The sequence below is a fragment of the Raphanus sativus genome, chromosome 3 (assembly GCF_000801105.2).
Source record: "Raphanus sativus cultivar WK10039 chromosome 3, ASM80110v3, whole genome shotgun sequence".
Taxonomy (NCBI): Eukaryota; Viridiplantae; Streptophyta; class Magnoliopsida; order Brassicales; family Brassicaceae; genus Raphanus; species Raphanus sativus.
The window spans coordinates 2849557-2869668 of NC_079513.1; the positions used below are offsets into that span (position 1 = coordinate 2849557).

Sequence of the window (20112 nt, forward strand, 5' to 3'; positions counted from 1 at the left end):
TTTATTAAATGAGAGTTCCTACTCATATGGTTTTATGATCATCTATCTTATTTTAACAAAAAATAGTAACTGTTCACAAAACTTTCAATGTGGGAATTTTCACTGTTTTATTAGTTTATATTCTCTTTGAAAAATCAAAATATAACATTTAGAAAAAATATAAATTTTGTTATATGGTTAATGTGATTATTTAATTTATCTTAATAATATAAGTTTTTAAACAAATTGATAGAGGATAGACATCAAATCTTCTTATTCAAAATCATTAATTGTCATATATTTTAATTATATTAGATAATTTCATAGATTTTTTTAAGGGAAGAATGAAGTTTATTTTTGTAGATTACAATTAAGTTTATGTTTAGTTTAATGAGAAGTGTAGTATATATTTAGATAGACCAAATAATGTTATATCTCACATGTCATGAAGCTTCTTAATTAATATATAAGAGATATGTACAGTTAAAAACTTACAAATATTTGCCAATTTAGTTTTTAAAAAAATCTCCTAAAAAATTACTAATATATATATATAAGTGTTAATGAGAAATATATTATATTGTATTTACCAAATTTTAGGTAATACTAAATTAATATTTTTTCAATTAACTTAACTTAATTTCTTAAATTTTAGAATTTATTATTATTAACTAATACTCTATCCGTTTCATAAATAATGTTATTTTACACATATTAAGAAAATTGTTGAAACACATTTATGTCTTCATTTATTTTATCTATTTAACCAATAATATTTTAGTAAATAAATTTATTTATAAGATCAATGTATATGCAATTAATATTGAACTAAAAAAATAAATATAAATTGCATTGAAATGTAGAATGACATTTTTTATGAAACAAAATCCTTTATATACTAAAGTGAAAGTTACCCGTCCAATAAAAAACTGTCATGTGGAAAAAAAATTTAAAAGCAATTAAAAAACAATTGACATGTGAAAAGTATTTTAAAAGAAAAATTTATACTAACTAGCAAACTGATAAGTGGTTATACGAACCAGGCCACCATCTTTATGTATTACTTTTTGGCTCTTTAAGAAATAACCATCAAAAACCACTCCATCAATATTAAAACGTGAGGACTGATTTTTTTTTTTACTTGGTAAATGAATAGTGAGTTATTTTGCATTTCTATTTTATCGTCAGAAACTTTTAATGATTTTGGAGTTGCGATGAATTTTTTTCTTATGTATGGTTGGCTGTGTTTCACTCGAGGACGGGGTACGAGAAGAAACACGAGGATTGATGATCGATTCAGGTATTTCTTAACTTTTTATCTGTTTATAATTAGAGTTCATTTGGTAGAGCTTTTTAGCCCCACAAATCAATTTTACGTGCACCCATTATGAAATTTAATGCACATAAACTGTTTAGTCAAGACCAAACCAGAAGATCCAACTAGAGATTGAAGAAAAGCACCAACGAATGCTTATCGGTTTGTTTGCTAATAACTCTCTGACTCTTAATTTTATGACTGAAATCATAATTTCCTTCATGTTTACTTTTTATAAACTTTATTCTCCTTAAAAAAAATTTCTCCTAAGATCATAAATCCTATTTATATTTTATTTTGTTTTTTTAGATATTGGCAAAATCTACATACTTTTTTGGTGTTAAAAAATCTACATAAATTTTTTGGGGTGTAAAAAATCTACATACTTCCGGTAAACCTAATAAATTAGGTCAATTCTTTTTTTAAAGTGGATTAATTTAGTTTTCAATTTGCTGATACATGATTATTTATTGTGGTCGTGGTAATTCAAAGAAGGGAAGTAAGAAACTTACCGTAAAGCACATTTACAAGTCCCAAATCAACTTCAGAAGCACCACAAGAAAAAAAATGTGGTGATAATAAGAAGATAGAAAATGGGACTTAAGAAACTCACGTGGTACAAAAATGAGAAGGACTCATGACTACTTCTAGATCAAGATCTAACTTCAGGTTAGTCTTTCATGCATACGTTTTTCTACATTTTCTCAAAACAAAAACTTTTGGATATATATATATATATATATATAATATATATATATATATATATATATAGCATATATATATAGCATTGAAAATGAAAAACAAAATAAGCAAAATGAGGAAACAAAAAAAATTTTATATATATATATATATATATATATATATATATAAGAGAAGAAGCTAAATACACGTTGATTATCTATGAAAGTAAAGTTAATATTTTAATTGGACTTGTGCTATAGCAATAAGCATTTTACATGCATTTTGAATCCATATTGGGCTGTTAGAAGTTATAAACATCAAAAAGGAAATTTAACTAAATAACATCAGTTTTAATATATATGTTATAATTATAATGATAAGATAATAATAATATCTGGTCCGTGCTTAGCACGGGAGTTAGCACTAGTAAATGCTAAATTAAAAATTATTTAGAAATAGAGAGGATATAAACTATAGAAAATGTAAATGTATTTTTGTGGATTTCTTAAGAAAACATTTACTTTTAGAAAATAGAAGAAGAATATTGAGTACTAGTTAGTAATTAACTATATCAATTTTAAGTGTAGCAAAAAATATATCAATCCATGTTTACTAAATGCGTTAAAAGTCATTTATTAATATCGTATGGAAAGAGTTCTCAGACTTGAAGTACGTCCTCTACTCTTTTAACTCCTAGAAGAGGAAATAAAAAATTTCAAGCACATCGGTAGCTTCTTTGACGGGAAATGGTCAAACTTTTTTCTTATTCCTCGTTCTTTTTTTTTTCCTCATTCTTCTTATAACTTACATTCACACATGACTATTATTCACGTAGAATTGTTGTTTATCAAATTAATAGTTAGTAATTTAGCATGCACAAATGAAAATATCAAAGTAATCGACCCTACTTATCCACGTATGTAGACAGGTAGGTATTAACTATTAATTTAGTTAGTCCTCTATAAAATACGTTTAATATGCACAATACTTTTAAATATGAAATGTATAAACTCTTTTACAGCTACTAATATTTTACATACATTTATTATTGCTTAAATTTCAAGCCAGAACCTCATCATTTAAAATGATTAATAATAAGAAGTTTTTTTTTCGCAAAAAAACTATTTTAACTATTTTAATGTATACGAAAATTCTTATTGAGAAAAAAAAAATTCTTATTGAGTATTGGGTCGTTATATATTTTCTTTCCAAAGTATAGTAGCTAGAGAGCAAATATATGCATAATATATTTTAAATAAATAATATTTTGCCAGAACTATTTTTCTTGACGCGGACAACGTCTAGTAAATATTCCTCTTGTATTGTTCAAACTACCTCTTCTCATTTGTCTTCTTCTGGCCGATTCAAGCCCATTAGATCACGACAATCGTACTTCAAACCTTATGTTTTTTTTTTGACAAAAGGGTTTCCTATTAAAAACGACATACATACAAGCTATGACAATGAAGTCATACTAGTTTTGAAAGACAGATAGAGAATCAAGCAAAAGCTGTTCTAGAATATGAGACGACGCCAATACATATCTAAGGTAAATGTAAATACACAAGACTATTGATCAAGAACTGTACTAGTTGAAGAGGCCATGACCTCTACGTCCTCTTTTACCACAGTTCCCACAGACTCAAACCTTGTATATATACACAAATACATACATTCATAGTTACACAAACACACACCATAAAGCCTCGTTTAATCATTCCAACAATCCTATCTTATTTCATCACCAAACAAAGCCATGATCTCTAGGCTTTTTGACTTCATAAAACAATCCAAGTCCATTCAGCTAAATAACAAACATTCTCTGGATATATACACAAATACATACACATACCATAAGGCCTCTTCTTCATCATCAACCCCCAAAGCTTTGTGTGATGTTTTCATCAACCATAGAGGAACTGACACAAAGAAAACCCTCGCAACATTGCTCTACGACAATCTCAAAGCCCGTAATTTACGTCCATTCTTGGATTACAAGACTTTAAAACCTGGAGATCATATTTTTGATCATATCAATGGCGCAATTCTCACTTCTAAAGTCGCAGTAACCGTCTTTTCTCCCAACTATGGCCATTCTTATTCATGTTTGCACGAGCTTGCGCTTATAATGGAGTCAAAGAAAAGGATCATACCTATATTTTTTGACATCAAACCTTCACAACTCGATGTTGAGATCGAAAGGGTGAGATGTCCTGATGATGAAATCCAACGGTTTAGATGGGCTCTTCAAGAAGCTAGAGATATCGTCGGACTTATGTTCGATTCCGATAAAGGGTAATTCTGAGTGTCCATTATATACAAATATATATGTTCTATTGAACCTTCTGTAACTCAGCATTTTCTTCAACCTTTTTGGCGCATTATAGGAATTTATCGGAGGTTGTTACAAGTGCATCGGATATTATCGTTCAGAGGTTATTGGAGTTAGAGGCTGAAGATGAAAATTTCTAGGCGTTGGAAGAACTTTGATTAACTCCAAATCAAATCCTTCTCTCAAATATATACTTTTTTGGAAACTCCTATGATTAATTAACTTATTCGATTTCATTCATGCATGCATACTTATCCCTACGTATTGATAGTTTGTCATAAGAGGCAATAACTATTTTTTTAAAGAGGATTTCTGATCTCCTTTATTCTCTGTAATTTAATTTTGTGTGTGTGGCAAGTAATTGCTTTGTAAGTTCAGAAAAATAAAATAACTTTACCGAAAATTGTTGGTTCCTTTTCAACATCATCATATTTCTAAAAACATTAATACTTATTATTCATTTTCAATATCTTAACTAATACTCCTAAAAATAGAAGTGAAATGTAAATATATGAAATTGTATCGGTGGCGGTAGTCAAGTGGCACTTGAGGTAAATAAAAACTCAATACTGCGAAATCATGGTTCAAGTCTTGCTGGCCATCCGGACTGACTTAAATTGTAAGAATACGTGGTTGCTGCGGATCTCGTGGGATTAGTCGGTTGACCTCGCCGGATCCTCACAATTATCGAAAAAAGAAAAATATGAAATTGAAATTTAGGCAAACTAATGATACATAACGATAAGATATATTTTGGAAACATATAAAACTGAGATAAACAAAACGGAATAGTTAACAACAGTAGAGATGAGATGATAGTGTTCCATACTTTGAACCCGATCAACATTAGGATCAACTTGAGACACAAGATCTAAACTCGATTAAAGTTAGAGAACAAAACAAATGGGCTTTAGGAGGTTATATAGTTCAAATGGGTTGCTTGGTGCTTGGACAGCAGGTTCATAGTTCGACTATGGTTTTGTTTTCTATGGAGGGTTGTCTGTCTACCGATGTACATTCTCTATATTGATTGTGGTTAGATATGTAACGCCCCGAGTGTCCACAGCTAATGGTTCTCTTACGTCCATTCATTTGGTCCGTAGATTCCATTCCATGTGATGGATTTTGCGTTAATTTCTAGAGGTCCATTAGTCATGTTTACCGATCCTACAATCACCACATGACAGCTTCCCGTGATTTGGTCTCACTCGAACGATATCGTGAATCACTTCCCGATAAGTCATTCATCCTTCTATTACTTCAGCTCAAATGTGTTTAACTTTGGAGTTTCAAACGGATGTGTACCCGAAAAAGTAAACTCACTTTGGTGACATATATAGGTAGCCAAATTGATTGTTCTAAACCTTTCTATATACTACAAAACAAGATGTTACAATTCACCTCCTCTCAAAGAACACAATGTCTCCGTTGCACCACATGATCGTTACCCATGTTAGTGTGAGTCCTCAACGACTCCACACTAGTCTGAATTCGGCTCTTATACCACTTGTAACGCCCAAACCGCTCACATAACTCTCACAGCCGCACTCGACCATGGGCCCCATTCTGTGCAACGGACAGTGCTTTAATTTTTTGGAGGCTCATTATCATGTTTACTGATCTTGTAATCACTACATGAACTTTTCCGTGCTTTGGCCTCACTCCCACGATTCAACACAAAATACCAATGAACAAGTTGATTCTTCCAAACAGTTATCTTTCATTAGAAATTCCTTAAACAATCATTACATACTTGTTTAATCCGATTGAATCGACTTCTCACCTGTGAAACGACACTGACCAATTTCTAATCTATCCAACTTTAATCTTACAACCAAAATTCATGAAGTGTCCAACCCCCAAAACCTTGTTCAACCTCTCAGAAGCTCACAATTTTCTCTAAACTCCACAAACGTTTAAAGAAAACTCTCCAAACTTCATCCTTTTTATCCTCTAGAGCAAACCAATGTTTTTAATCTTGATAAGTCTAAATCTCTTGATTCATCATTATCTCTAACTTCTACAATATTTTATCTTTATCATATCATAATTAGTAACTCTAACCAATACGATGACGACCAGTGGCGGACCCAGGTGATGAGTAATGGTGTCATCTGACACCACAAAAGTTTATGAACTTAAATTTTGCAATCTATATTCGTTAAGTGACATTGGTGCATTTGGTTAGGAAATCAGCCTTTAAACCCATAAACCTGGGATCAAAACCCCTCAATGATCCTTTTAATTTGTTTTTTTGTATTTTATTGATACTATGACCCCATATAATTTTTTTCATGGGTTCGCCCCTGATGACGACATTTCATCTCACTTTATGACTTGTGCAACCGTACATCTCTGCTGAACTCATTTACCTGCAGACTTCTCGTCTTAATAATCTCCCCACTTTCACTGAGTTTTACAACTCAAGCGTATTAGCTAACAATCGTTTTAAACTTACCCTTCACCAAGTATCATCAACTTGAACAACTTTTCAATCTCTCCCTGCTTGAGTGACAAAACACTTTGAAAAACTCTGAAACATATAAATGCCTTTATCACATCTCCTACATCTCCTGGAACCTGCAACCTGCTCATGCCTTGCTTATACCTTGAACAATTTCAGCATTAGTCCATATCTTGTTGACCTTCATGTATCCTAATTTTTCTGAACATGTACGGTTGACACGCTTTGCATATACCTTTTCTATTTATATTTTATAGAAAGTTTAAAATAATAAATTTTCAAATAATGAAAATAAAGCTATCTACTTTATAATGAGATATTGGTTTTAAATTATTATAAAAATATAAAAATATCAAAAATCTCGAAAAATAACAAGTGAGATTGGTGATCTCTATTTTTTCCTTATTCAATATATTCATTGTAAATATCTTTAATTTGTGGAAGCCTCATTGATCCAGCTGTTTGAATAACGGATCATTAATGCAAAGAAAATGTTATAAGTGGTCTGCAGCAAAGTGCATAACATATCATCGAACATGGATTTGATAGGGCGGCTCACAAAAGAAACCTTTAATCTCTGTAACTACGAAAGTAGGTTTAACCGAACTGTGCATTATTTAAAACTAGGTAAGGACCCGTGCGTTGCACGGATTTTGATTGATATTTTAATTTCAAGATAAACATAAAAATTAAAAAACTTTCTATCCTAAATGGAGCATATTTATATATATTGTGTAAAACTTATTTAAGGAATAAAAATTTGTTTGCATGTAAATTTTGGTTGATATATAAGTTTCTGTAACTATAGTGCATAAGCAATTATTAGAAACTTTGTATTTAAGATTAGCTAAAAAAAAATGTAGAGCCGAAAATTAAATCAAACCCAACCTCGATAATATGAATTAGAGTGAAATACAGTGAATTAGAAAGTTGAATCGAGTCAATCGAGTCAAAGAGAACGTCATACCCATTCTTATGCTCTTAATTTAATATTTTTATTAACTTGTTTTTTCAAATACTTTGCTTATCACTTTATAATAACAATAAATACCTTTTATTAAACTAATTCAGTTTAGTTAACTTTTCGTGTTCATTGTGTCTTGATGCTACATTCCACTATAACACCTAAACTAAAATGAACTATAAGAAAAGTACAACGTAGTAAAGCATAAAATGTGATAAAATAATGCATAAATTTTGATTTTTTACCGAACACATATAAAGATCAATTAGGCGTTAATAATAATAATAATAATAATAATAATAATAATAAATTTTTAGTGACCAAACTTTGAAAAAAATATCAAATATGTATCTGATTTCCGTATGAACAAACACATATAAACCCAAACATGAAAACATCCTAATTTTCGTATGACTATTCATGAAGAATAAGATAACAGTAAAATGCTACCAAAAAATATAATACAAAGAATAGTAGTGACAAAAAAAATTTAAATTATTTTGGTTTATTTTTTTCAAAAGAAATTTTTTATTTAACACATGTTATATCTAAATATATAATTTCCATGTGTCGTGATCTTGAAAACTTTGAAGAATCAAGTTTTATATAAGAAGTTTATAAGAAAAAGAATATTTTTAAAATATTTTAATCTGTAACAAAATGATCTTACAACATTTTATGTATCTTATAATTATTTTAAACCCACATATATTATTAAATAATTATTTATATGGAAATATTTGTTTCTTTACAGTTTTTATTTAAGACTTTTTGAAAAAGGGAAAACTAACTTTTAAAATTCTTTAATTTTGTTTTTTTTTAAAAGAAAATTGTTATTTAACTCATGTCACAATTCTAAATATATAATTGATATGTGTCGCGATCTTGTTAATTACTAACTTTGAAGAATCAAACTTTATGATCTGAAATTTATGATCTGAAAGACTGAAACTCTGTAGTTTTTATTGCAATCTTGCACATTAAAATTTTAGATTTCAATGACGGCTCCTTCATGTAGTTCTTCTCCAAACTTTTCACTAAAAAGAAATTTACCTTCTCATCGAGTAGGAGAAAATTCATTCCCATAAGCTCATTATTCTTATTTAAATTTCTGGCCTCCCACTTTCTAGTAAGACGTACTATGTTACGACGGTAAGAACGTTTTTAATTCAACTGATCTATTCATAATAAATAAGCATAATTAAAACACACAGAAATAATAAGCATAACATCGATCGTTATGTCACCCAACACAACATAAATAAATGTATTAAATAAGCATAATCACAACTAAAAGTCATAAAAAATAGGACGAACACAACAATAACAATAATCACAACTAAACGTATTAAAGAAAGACATGCCAAGTTTGGGATATAAAACCTAACCTTGTATATTTCTTGAAGCAACGCTTATTTTTGGTTGTGAGAACAAATATGAGAGAGCTTAGTTCTATATATAGATGTGATTAATCATTGTTCCTCTTGGGTTATGATCTTTTTAATTAGGGTTTGAATTAAGTAAAACTAACATTAAACAGTCTTTGATTTTTTTAAAAAAGGAAAAATTAGCATTTAATATTTCTTTACAGTTGTTTTTTTATTTCTTTCATAGTTATCTTTACTTTTTATTTACTTTTACTTTTTTAAATCATTTTTATATGTAAATATTTTTTTTGGGTTATGAACTTCTTAATTAGGATTTGAATACAGGAAAGTTAGCATTAATCAGCCTTTTACATTTTTCGGTTTAATAAAAAAAATTTTAAATCGTTTTTAAATGACAATTTTTTTTGGTTATGACTTTTTAAATTAGGATTTGAATAAAGGAAAAACAGCATTATCATTAAACAGTATTTTAAATATTTTTGGTTTAATCTTTAAAAAAGATAAGATCGATTTTATTTACTTATATGTATTTTAACACATGTAATAATTTTATAATTATAATTGTCAAGTGTCGCAATGGTGTTAATTAGTAACTTTGAAGAACCAAGCTTTATTTTTGGTCTACGTCTAACCACACATCTTGGAAACCGTATTATCCAATCTGACTCTTTGTTTTGATTTGCTTCGGATAAGTTTGCTTCCGTTCTGGGAGCTTTATTAGACGGAAGCGTGGCTAAAGTTTTTTAATTAATCAAAAGAAATTTTTTAGATCTAATCATAAATATGGTAAGGAAGATGTAACAGATAATCAAAAACCCTAAAAAGTATGGACCATAATGGCAACATGTGGTTTAACTGTCACATTAACAAGTTGTTAAAGTACTTACTGACTGTATTTAGATCAACTAATCAATTTTTTTCCTTGTTCTTAAAGTTTTCTTTTTTTTTTGTTCTTAAAGTTCACTTTTGAGTCTATCAGGCTAATTAAGAATTCACCACCAAAACAAATAAACGTATGTATATTGTCACATGACAAAATCCCTAAAAGACTCTATTCTAGAACCTACAGAGACTCGTAAATCTCCACAAAGTGATTCTCTCCAGCGGTGTAACATCTTTTGGGGCTAATCTCCAATTATTACATATTCTTTTTGTAACGTTCCCATTGTCCACAATTAATGGATTTCTTACGTCTGTTACTCATCCCGTGGATCTCATTTTGTGACAGTGCATTATTTTTTTGATGTTCAAAAGTTTTGTTTACTGACTCTCTAATCATCACTTTACATTTTTTTTGCGCTTTAACTTCATTTGGACGATATCGCAAATCACTTTCCGATAAGTCATCCCTAATTTTATTACTTCATCTTAATCACGCATAATTCTGGAGTTCTCAATGGTTGATTACCAAAAATGTAAGTGTATTTTAATGACATAGATACCCAAATCAATTCTCTTAAACTTTATCCATATATCATAAACTGGAATATTATAATTCATCCCCAACTCAGAAAAGCAACGTCTATGTTGTGTCCCAAGATCTTTATTCATGTTAGTGTAAGCCCTCACTGATTTTACACTCGTATAGGTTCGGATCTGATACCACATGTAACGCTCCGACCGCCACGACTAATTGGCTTCCCATGTCTACTCACTCGACTTATGGACTATATTCTGTGCGACGGACGGTGCATTAATTTTTTTGGAAACTCGAAAGTTTTGATTACTATCCACTACTTCAGCTCAAGCACACTTAATTCTGGAATTCTAAATGGTTGATGGCGGAAAAGGTAAGTGCATTTTGATGACATAGATAGTCAAATCAATTTTTTTAAGCCTTTCCATATATCACAAATTGGGATGTTACAATTCACCATTTCTCAAAGAAATCAACGTCTCCATTGCACCTCAAGATCGTTATCCATGTTAGTGTTGAGCCTTCACTGATTCCACACTCGTCTGGGGTTGACTCTGATACTATTTGTAAGGCCATGACTGCCCACGACTAGTGGGATTTCCACGTCTGCTCACTAAACATGTGAGTTATATTCTGTGCGACAGACGGTGTGTTAATTTGGAGACTCGAAAATTTTATTTACTAATCCTACAATCACTATTTGATATTTCTCCGTGATTTGTTTTCACTCGGACGATATCGCTAGTTATTTTGAGATAAATCACTCATCATTTCACTATTTCATCTCAAACACACTTAACTCTAGAGTTTTAAATAGTTGATAACCAAAAAAATAAGTATATTTTGACAACATAGGTAACCAAATCAATTTTTAAGCTTTTTCATTTACTGCATACAAACTGGATATTACATTTTTGTTTTTTTTTATTACATTTATTACATTTTTGTTGTTGGGTAACTTGTTCTTTAAAAACGTTAAACTTGATAACTACATAAAACCTCAAAAAAATGTATATATAGGGGAAACCCATATTCAATTTGTTTGTATACAATAGTCATCAAGAATAACAATAAACCATGATTAAAGATCTTGTAAACTAGCCTTGCTACAAAAAAGGTCTCGTAAACTAGAAGCACAGTCTACAATCGAGTTTGTCCTAGCCGTTAAGAGATAAATATTTTTTTTTCGCGCAATCAGTTCGAATTGTTTCTATGTTGCCAAAATGATGTATTTTAAGTTGATTCATTTCTATATATTTTGATTTTGTAGAACTGTTTCTCTTGGCTGCACGATAGAATCGCAAGAGAACAACATTACAGCCAATAGAATCGCAAGAGAACAACATTGAAGCAACTTTTGGCTCTTATTTAGAGTGTGGTTGCTTTGTTTTTTTCACTACTTTGGGGTAGAAGGCATTACTTTTGTTTTGTTTCAAAACTGTTTCTCTTGTTTTTATCTGTTAATATTTTTTTTATTAACCGGTAAGGTAAATGAACTCTTTAGAATAAACCATTTGTTTATACTACACAAAAAAACCATATTGACAACTATGGTAAATAAATATATGTATATATTTATATATTTTTTTTTCAGAAAACCATATTGACACTTGTGGTAAATCATAAGATTTATTGGTAAATTCTTATGATAGGCAATATATATATGTGTGTGTGTGAGTTTCAAAAAGTGATTAGCCCTGAAATATAAGCTATAACTGTAAAAGATTATTGAGCAGTGAATTTTGGATTCGTTTGCAACTTTAAATATATACTAAATATTAATATTAATTCTTACAACAAATCTCATATATCTTATTTTCAGGTTAAGATCTTTACTTTCTTCTTATTTCATAGACCAGTGGTCTTTGGTTTTGTACTATCAGTATGTCATTATGTCCTCATTTAAAACCAAATTATTGACAATATTTATTTGAAGTATTGAAAACCCAAGTGTTTATCTACCAATAAAGATGCGGTATTTTAAAACAGTCTAAAGCCTCAAAGCAAAATATGAGGTATATATGTACAAGCCAGCAAGATAAAGCATGTCTTGTCTCCAACTCAACAACAACAATACGTTCTCTCTTATGCCTTATTATATATTTTGTATATAACAAGTTTAACCAGTTATTACCACAATACAGCCTGAAACATGTCCATCATAAAGGTTCTAGTGAAATCATGTATGGCCCATAACAACTATCTATGAACTATCTTGCTGGTTATTAGTGGTTTCAAAAAAAAAACTATCTATGAACTATTCAAAAATCTTAATATGATCTTTGGGAAAATGTAAGAAACAAAAGCTGAAGTTAAAGAATCCACCGGCAGTCATGTGAACCGAAACTGAAGTTAAGAGTTTTTTTTTTTTTTTGCTAAACAACTGAAGTTAAGTTTATCAGCAGATCCGATAAGTATTACATATAGAGATCACTTTTTCCACATTAGCAAAAACACTTTTCAAAAATATAAAGTAGAGATATCCCATCTTCCAACAACAACAAAAATAAAGTAGTCATCTACATCATAACATAATCAAATTAATCACCCCTACATTTCAAAACCACACACAAATACATGCATTTAGATATCTTTTTCTTAGTTTTTTCTTTTCAAATATCTTTAATCATACCTAATCTTCTTTATTAATATTATTCTCAAACATTTTATTTGATATACGTATTTTCAAAAAGATATTAAATTGTTTTTCTTTTCAGTAAATTTTGTGTATCAGTAAAACGATATACTTAACTAAAAACTTTTCTATAGATCTATATAATGAATCGGATTTCACTGAAGACAACAATTTTGTAACGCATTTAATATGCCTTTAATATTTTTTTCAGTTCACATCAAATATTTGAATATGTATTGTCAGCCTTCTGGTTAATTTTAAACTTAAAATTAAAAAGAATCTCTTTTATAGAGTATTTTTTAAATAGAATTAGGATCAAGACATAATCATGATGAACATGACCCACAATTCCAGTTTCGCATAAACTAGAACTCTTTTTTATCAACGTTAACAGACATCTCATTCAAAACCCCTTCTATAATGTGACTTAACATTCAACATGAAAATCACAAACAGAGCAGAAGCAGAAACAGAAAAAGATAAGAAAAAACAGAACAAACAATCAAAACCCCAAACAAGAGAATCAAGAATCTGCAGAGCTTTGTGCTGCAGCAACAAAGCGAGACTCAGCATTTCGTCTTCTTCTTCCTCTTCGGTGGAATCAGACAAGCATTCTAATTTCTCAGACCAGCAGTGTTCGCTCTCTAGCCTAACACACTACATGGTTCAGGAGAAGCTAGAGCAGATGATCAGGGAGACACAAGAAGCCACACACCAAGAGAAGTTAAGACAACAAAAGATGAGGAGAAGAAGAAGCAAGAGTAGCATCAGTAACACTAAGTTCATAGTGATGATGGCAATGGAGAAATGTTCTTACGATCCAAGAGAGGATTTCAGAGAGTCCATGGTCGAGATGATTGTAACAAACAAGATCAGAGAAGCAGATGAACTTAGAAGCCTCTTGGAGTACTATCTATCAATGAATCCTCGCGAATATCGGTCTGCCATTCTCGAGATCTTTTACGAGGTTTGTGCTGACTTGTTCTTGTGTTCGTAACTAAAAAAGGAACAAAGATCAGTTGTTTCTTCCAGTTGTTTGTGTAAGAAGATACCCGGATCGGTAACGAACGGTATTCAATGTAATAAATAAACTCAATCGTAAACCACAATTATCCAAATTTAACCAAAGATGCAATTTGGAATTGAGGCATCTCCTTTGTGAATTCGAACCGAACTGAGCAGAACCAAACCAAAATGTTGACAACCTTGATCTGGACTGAGCTTATTTTGGTTTTAATTTGTGTTGACATCTCACAAACCATACAAAGTCTAACCGAGTGACAGATTATGCAAACCGACCATTTCAATTTCCAACTTTACCACATCTGAATCAATGCTTACTGTCGGTATAGCAAAACCCTTAACCGGACGGTTCAGTTACGTATGTATATAATTAATTACATTTATAACTCCCAACTATGTAGTAAAGTACATAACAGTTACAACACTTGAAACACAGACTTATGGTTCTATATATGTTACTGTACGGATGTGATGAGTGAGTAAAAATGACTTAAGGGCTTAAGAGAGAGCTTCCCTCTCTGATGAGCACAAAGACGCTTCCACCATCGCCTCTAGAGATCCGAAGGTCTTTGTCGAGATAAGTGGTGAGCAGCCATGACTGTGCACTGTCTCCAGGCAAAGAGAATTTCAACGGTGGCTGGCTTGAAATAGTTCTTGCCACTGAAGAAGCCGTGTCTTGGACAGATGTAAGTAACCCTCTGATGGGGTTGAGGTCGATTTTTTGACCAAGAACCTCGACGAACTCCGGGATTTCAATCGAATCCGTTAGTTGTGGAGTCCCGATAATGCCTTGCTCAAACTTGACCTACAAGCAAACAAAACAATCAATTAGGTTAGTTAAACGGGCATTGGACATCGGCGGTTCTAGGTTTTTATTCGATCTTTAACCTGGACGCGTTTAGGACTTCGGACTTCGAATTTAGCGTTGGTGCTAAGCGATGTTGTGGCAAGTGGACCAGCGAACCGGACAGAGTTGTGTACGGTGAAGCTGTCGGAATCAATGGTTTGGGAGATCTCATCCACTTTAAACAACGGTGAGATTCTGCGTGAGAGCAACGGGAACAGACCCACAAACGATGTATAGCTGCAAATACGTTACCAATAAAGATAAATTCTTTGTTCATAACTTAAAAATCCTACTTTAACAGGACAGCTACAAAACAAACACTCATCTGAGTTGAGTTTCCCAGGAAAAAAAACTACAAATTTTCCTGGAAACTATGATCATTTATCATATAGTGATGCATTAAAATAACCAACATAAACTCAGGAGCCGGTAGAAAAAGCAGAATGAAACATCCGTAGCCTCCAAATTTTAAATATTAATACGTATAAATAATCCCGTTTCCAAACATCTAAAACATGTACAGTATATGAGCAGGGCCCGTCCTTGGCATAGGCCATTAACCAATGGCGCCTAAAACTTTTTTAAAGAAAATTACATAGAAATATACCCTCAAATTTATAAAATAAAAAAGAAAAAATTTACTGAACCCCTTACTAAATTGTTTACATTGTCTACAGCCCACAAATCTGTAATAATTTCAAGCCGCATAAATTGATTTGAATGGATTTCTTTGTTAAAATTACAAAGACTCAAATTCAAGAATTCAAGAGAAAACCTCCGGACTAATCCGAAAGAATTTGAAAGTCTGTATATTTAACTTAGATTTATAAATACCACATGGATTTCTAAATCAATCAAAATATATAAACCAATAACACCTCGAAAGCTTTTTTATAAATCTATCAAATCTAACCGAACTTCTCACAGAACTAACTGAACTAAACAAAATTTTGGTCGGTTGGGTTGGGCGGGTTTGGTTCGGTTAAAAATCCCATCACTTAAATCATTTCTTTGTCCCGACTGAACAAAGAGACAAGATTGCAGGACCTATCAAAGTCAAACCACTTGACGACGCATTCAAATCGGAACTACATATGTTCCATCGGAAAAATAAAAAAAAGGAAAAAAGGAGTAAATAAAAACTTACGCGAGAATCCATTTGCCGTTGAGGAGAAACAGAGCTTCGTTAGGAGCTGGGTTAGGGTTCTTAGACTCCAGCTGCGTTATCACCTCACTGATCTCCGCTCTCGTCTCACTCGACGCGTTTAAACCTCGATCTGTTCCGTACAGAGAATCCGCTAGCACTCTCTTAAGCCGCTCCGTCTCCTCCGCAGATTCGATGGCTTCCTCTGCTTCTTTCTCCCCAACCGATGAGTTCGTTCCTCTCTCGGGACCCCACTCGTCTTCAACGTCACCGCCTCTGCCCTTGGAATCTGGACCCCACTCGTCATTGACGTCACTGGCTCGGACCTTGAAATCTGACCGATGAACAGCGATTCCAGCCTGAGGTCGCCGATTGAACAAACTAATGGGCAATAGAAGAGGAGATTTAGATTGATATTTAGAGTTTGAAGGGCTTGAGATTAGGGTTTTGCAGGGAAATTGGGTGAACAAAGGTACCGTTGCCATGTTTGATCTATCCAGAGAAACAAACTCACAGTCACAGACCTCAAGAAATACGTTTTCTTATAATCGTTGAGAGTGGAAGTTAAATGACATATATACCCTTTTCATAAAAATTTGATCGAACAAGGTTGTATTGTGTGGTTAAGGTAACCGTCAGAGTCTCGACATGTGGTCTCGTGTGAGGCAAGGATTGTTTTCTGTTACTGATTTGATATTTTGCCGAGATTGCTGAAAATCTATAAATTTGTATGTTGTTTTAAAAAAAAAAAATCTATAAATTTGTGGAACCTTTTTAATTGTTTCTTTCCATCTCTATAATTTATGTGGAAATAACTTGTTGTAGAAAATAAATAATTTTAGAATATTTTGGATTTTTGTCTCATTATTTGTGTGGGAGAGAATTTGTTTGGTTTGGGAAACACCATGCAAATGGCATGTTGGATTTAGAAGCTTCGAGACTGTATTTATGAGACGAATTTATGTTAAAATTATATTATCATTGAATTGGAATTATAATATTTTAGCTGTTATTTATTATACAATTTTACTAAAATTTTATATGATTACAAAAATTATATTTTACTCATAAAAATTAAATTTCAAATACAATATATAAAATGTCATTCCTAAATTTTCTATAACAAAAATATATATGCATACACGCAAAAACCCAGCAAATAAACACAAAAGGTTGATTTTTCGGTAAAATAATAAAATTTGTTAAACAAATCATGGCATAACCCATAATTTTACATGCAATTACTAAGGACATCTCTAACCATGACACTAAAATTGGTGTTGTTTGGTACAATTTGTTTTGTCATCTCCAACCATAATACCAAATATTACACCATGTTTTCTGTTTTAATATTTTTTATATCTTTATTATTTGAAATTGATAAATACTTTTATCACATTTTAATATGATGTTTATTAAATTTTTGTAATTATATGTTTATAAAATTTATTTACATTTATTTTTTTGGTTTAACAGTATTTTACATGTACTTATTTTAGATAAAATATTATTATAAAAATTACAAAACATTAATTATGAAAATCACATAAAAATTAATATATTTCTTTTAATAAAGAATATATAAAAGTGCTATGACATTTTATTTTTTATAACATAAAGAAAATGATAATAATAACTTAGTATTTTTTACTTGAAAATAAAATAAGATATTTTAATTAGTAAAATAATTTAAAATAATATAATACAATATATTTATGTTTAATTACAAATTTAAACTGATTAATAACAATAATTAAATTATATTATTCAGTGAAATATAATAAAATGAGTATATTAAATATTTTGTGTGATGAATAGTGCTACACCAAATTTGGTGTAACACTATCCACTCTACACCAAATTTGATGAGATGATGTCATTTTTTGTATCATATTAGAGATAAAATTACATCAAATTTGATGTTTTGGTGTTCCATTGGAGTTGACCTTAACATGAAGTTTAGTGGCATCATAATACTACTCAAAGTTTAAACCTATAAAACTGTTGCATAGATACTCATCTTAGGAACTTCCTCTAAATAAATTCTACTTATGTGTGGGATCAGTTTTACTATTCATTAGCCATAAGCTTATATCAAGCCAATCAAGGAGAAAAAAGCATTGTAATTATGATTGTGACAAAAAAAAGCATTGTAATTATGTTTCCCTTTTTTTTTTGTAAAACCAAGGATTATAATAAGCTTAACTGGTGATTACAAGTAGAGGGCTCATTGTCAGAGAGTGAAACTCACTTGTTACATTAATGAAAACTAAAGCAATGAAAGGATAGGTTAATTGGTTTGAATCATAGACAAAAGGGCTTCTAAGTTGATCGATTTGGAACCGATCTGATCTTCTGCCAATATAGGCGACTGAAGAAAATGTGTAGCTTGTGATGCTTGTACATCTGAGCGTTGAAAGACTCTCTCCGTGATGGAGAAGGTTGATGGAAGAGCTCTCCCTAACATGGAGTAAGGTGTTCTCTCCAAAAAGAAGGAAACTGATTTTAATGTCACAGCTTGATGAAAGTCCGTGTATGGATTGGAATGAAGAACGCAGAAAGGGACAGATTCAGTTGCACCTCTTGTAAGGAAGGTTGGTCGCAAGATTCTCTTCTTTGGGAAGAAGGATGTGGAGAAAGATCTCTCTCGGCCCTGGCGAGAGGAAGTTTGAATGACCTTTACCATAGTAGTTAAGTTCAAAGGGCTGACTGAGACAAGCTTTCGTAATTCTAGACTGTGAAACAATATGGTGTTTGAGCTTGTGGTTGTATCAGAAAACAGAGGTTGTTTGATGAGCATTTTAAACTCTGGTCCAAACTCCATGGAAACACCAAGAGAAACCACGTGTGCTCCCCAGTAACTCATAAGTTGATAAACTTCGTTGTTTTCAGACACGCCATCTTGAGTTGCTATCCCTTTGCAGCTTTGATCCTCGGCATTACCGTACCGACGGTGGTAAAGCTGACATGGGAGACTGCACCATAAGCTGACGTCCTTAAACATTGAAGGAGGTTTGAAGGACCAGACGCACATGGGATCTTAAGTGGACTCTGATAAGTGAATCAAATACATTTTTTGTATTTGCAGGCTATGGAACGTTGCGGTGCTGAAGCTTGTGGGTATAACAACAGTCAGTGGTTGGTTGATGAGCACTTTAAACTCTGGCCTTAACCCCGTAGCAGCACCAAGCAAAAGAATGTGATCATGATTTCTTAGCATCTTATCAACTTCCATGAGTTCAGACAGGCCATGTGAAGCTACTATCCCTAAGCAGCTCTGATCCTCGGCATTACCGTACCGGAGGCTGTGGAACGAACAAAGTGGATAGCACCATAACCTGTATTGTTTTATCACCAAGTGAGGTTTGATGGACCAGACACACTTGCTATTTTCATTGGACTCCGAGAATAGCAGCAGTAACCATTGCTGACTCTGAAAGAAAACCATTGGAGACTTCATTGCTGGAGTATCATTCCAAAAAATTTCAACCTCATTGACAGGCTCATCCAGCAAAGAGAGTGAACAGATCTTTCCCTTAGGGAGAATAACTATCATCCCAAAAGACAACAAACAAGGTAGATGCCAAAGTATCTTCAGCTCTGGTCGCAGTGAAATCCAAAAATAGGAGCAGGTTAAGAGCAGAGTAGCAGCGACCAGTAGATCTTCCTGGAGCATTGAGAGACCATGACTAAGCAACAGATCTCCACAAAGAAGAGCTCTCAATCAACATCGACTTTGAAAAATATGAATCCCTTGAGAAAGGTTCATCGGGGCTTGAACCCGAGACGCAATGAGGAGCGGTGACTGTAAGGGGAAACTTACGCGGCGGAAGATCGGGAGGGTCCGGAGGATCGGGAGGGTCCGGAGGGCCGGGAGAGTCCAGTGGTTCAAACGGATAAAGAGAACGAAATGGGGCAAACTC

The 20112-nt window shown here is 32.0% G+C and overlaps 3 protein-coding genes across 3 annotated transcripts; 2 read left to right on the forward strand and 1 right to left on the reverse strand.

Annotated features, from left to right (window-relative positions):
- The first annotated feature begins 3731 nt into the window (after positions 1-3731).
- LOC108844874 (probable 2' cyclic ADP-D-ribose synthase BdTIR) lies at positions 3732-4447 on the forward strand. The gene is made up of 2 exons (XM_018618161.1): positions 3732-4270; positions 4363-4447. The coding sequence occupies exons 1-2, from the start codon at positions 3732-3734 to the stop codon at positions 4445-4447; spliced, it is 624 nt and encodes a 207-aa protein (XP_018473663.1).
- A 9107-nt stretch (positions 4448-13554) lies between these two features.
- On the forward strand, positions 13555-14312 carry LOC108846692 (probable transcription repressor OFP9). Its single transcript, XM_018619895.2, has one exon. The coding sequence runs from the start codon at positions 13615-13617 to the stop codon at positions 14170-14172; it is 558 nt and encodes a 185-aa protein (XP_018475397.1). The 5' UTR covers positions 13555-13614; the 3' UTR covers positions 14173-14312.
- A 189-nt stretch (positions 14313-14501) lies between these two features.
- LOC108844353 (plastid lipid-associated protein 1, chloroplastic) lies at positions 14502-16718 on the reverse strand. Its single transcript, XM_018617597.2, has 3 exons — positions 16193-16718; positions 15087-15282; positions 14502-15003 (listed from the first exon to the last, which is right to left on the reverse strand). Exons 1-3 carry the CDS (start codon positions 16672-16674, stop codon positions 14689-14691), a joined length of 993 nt encoding a protein of 330 aa, XP_018473099.2. The 5' UTR covers positions 16675-16718; the 3' UTR covers positions 14502-14688.
- Positions 16719-20112: the final 3394 nt, after the last annotated feature.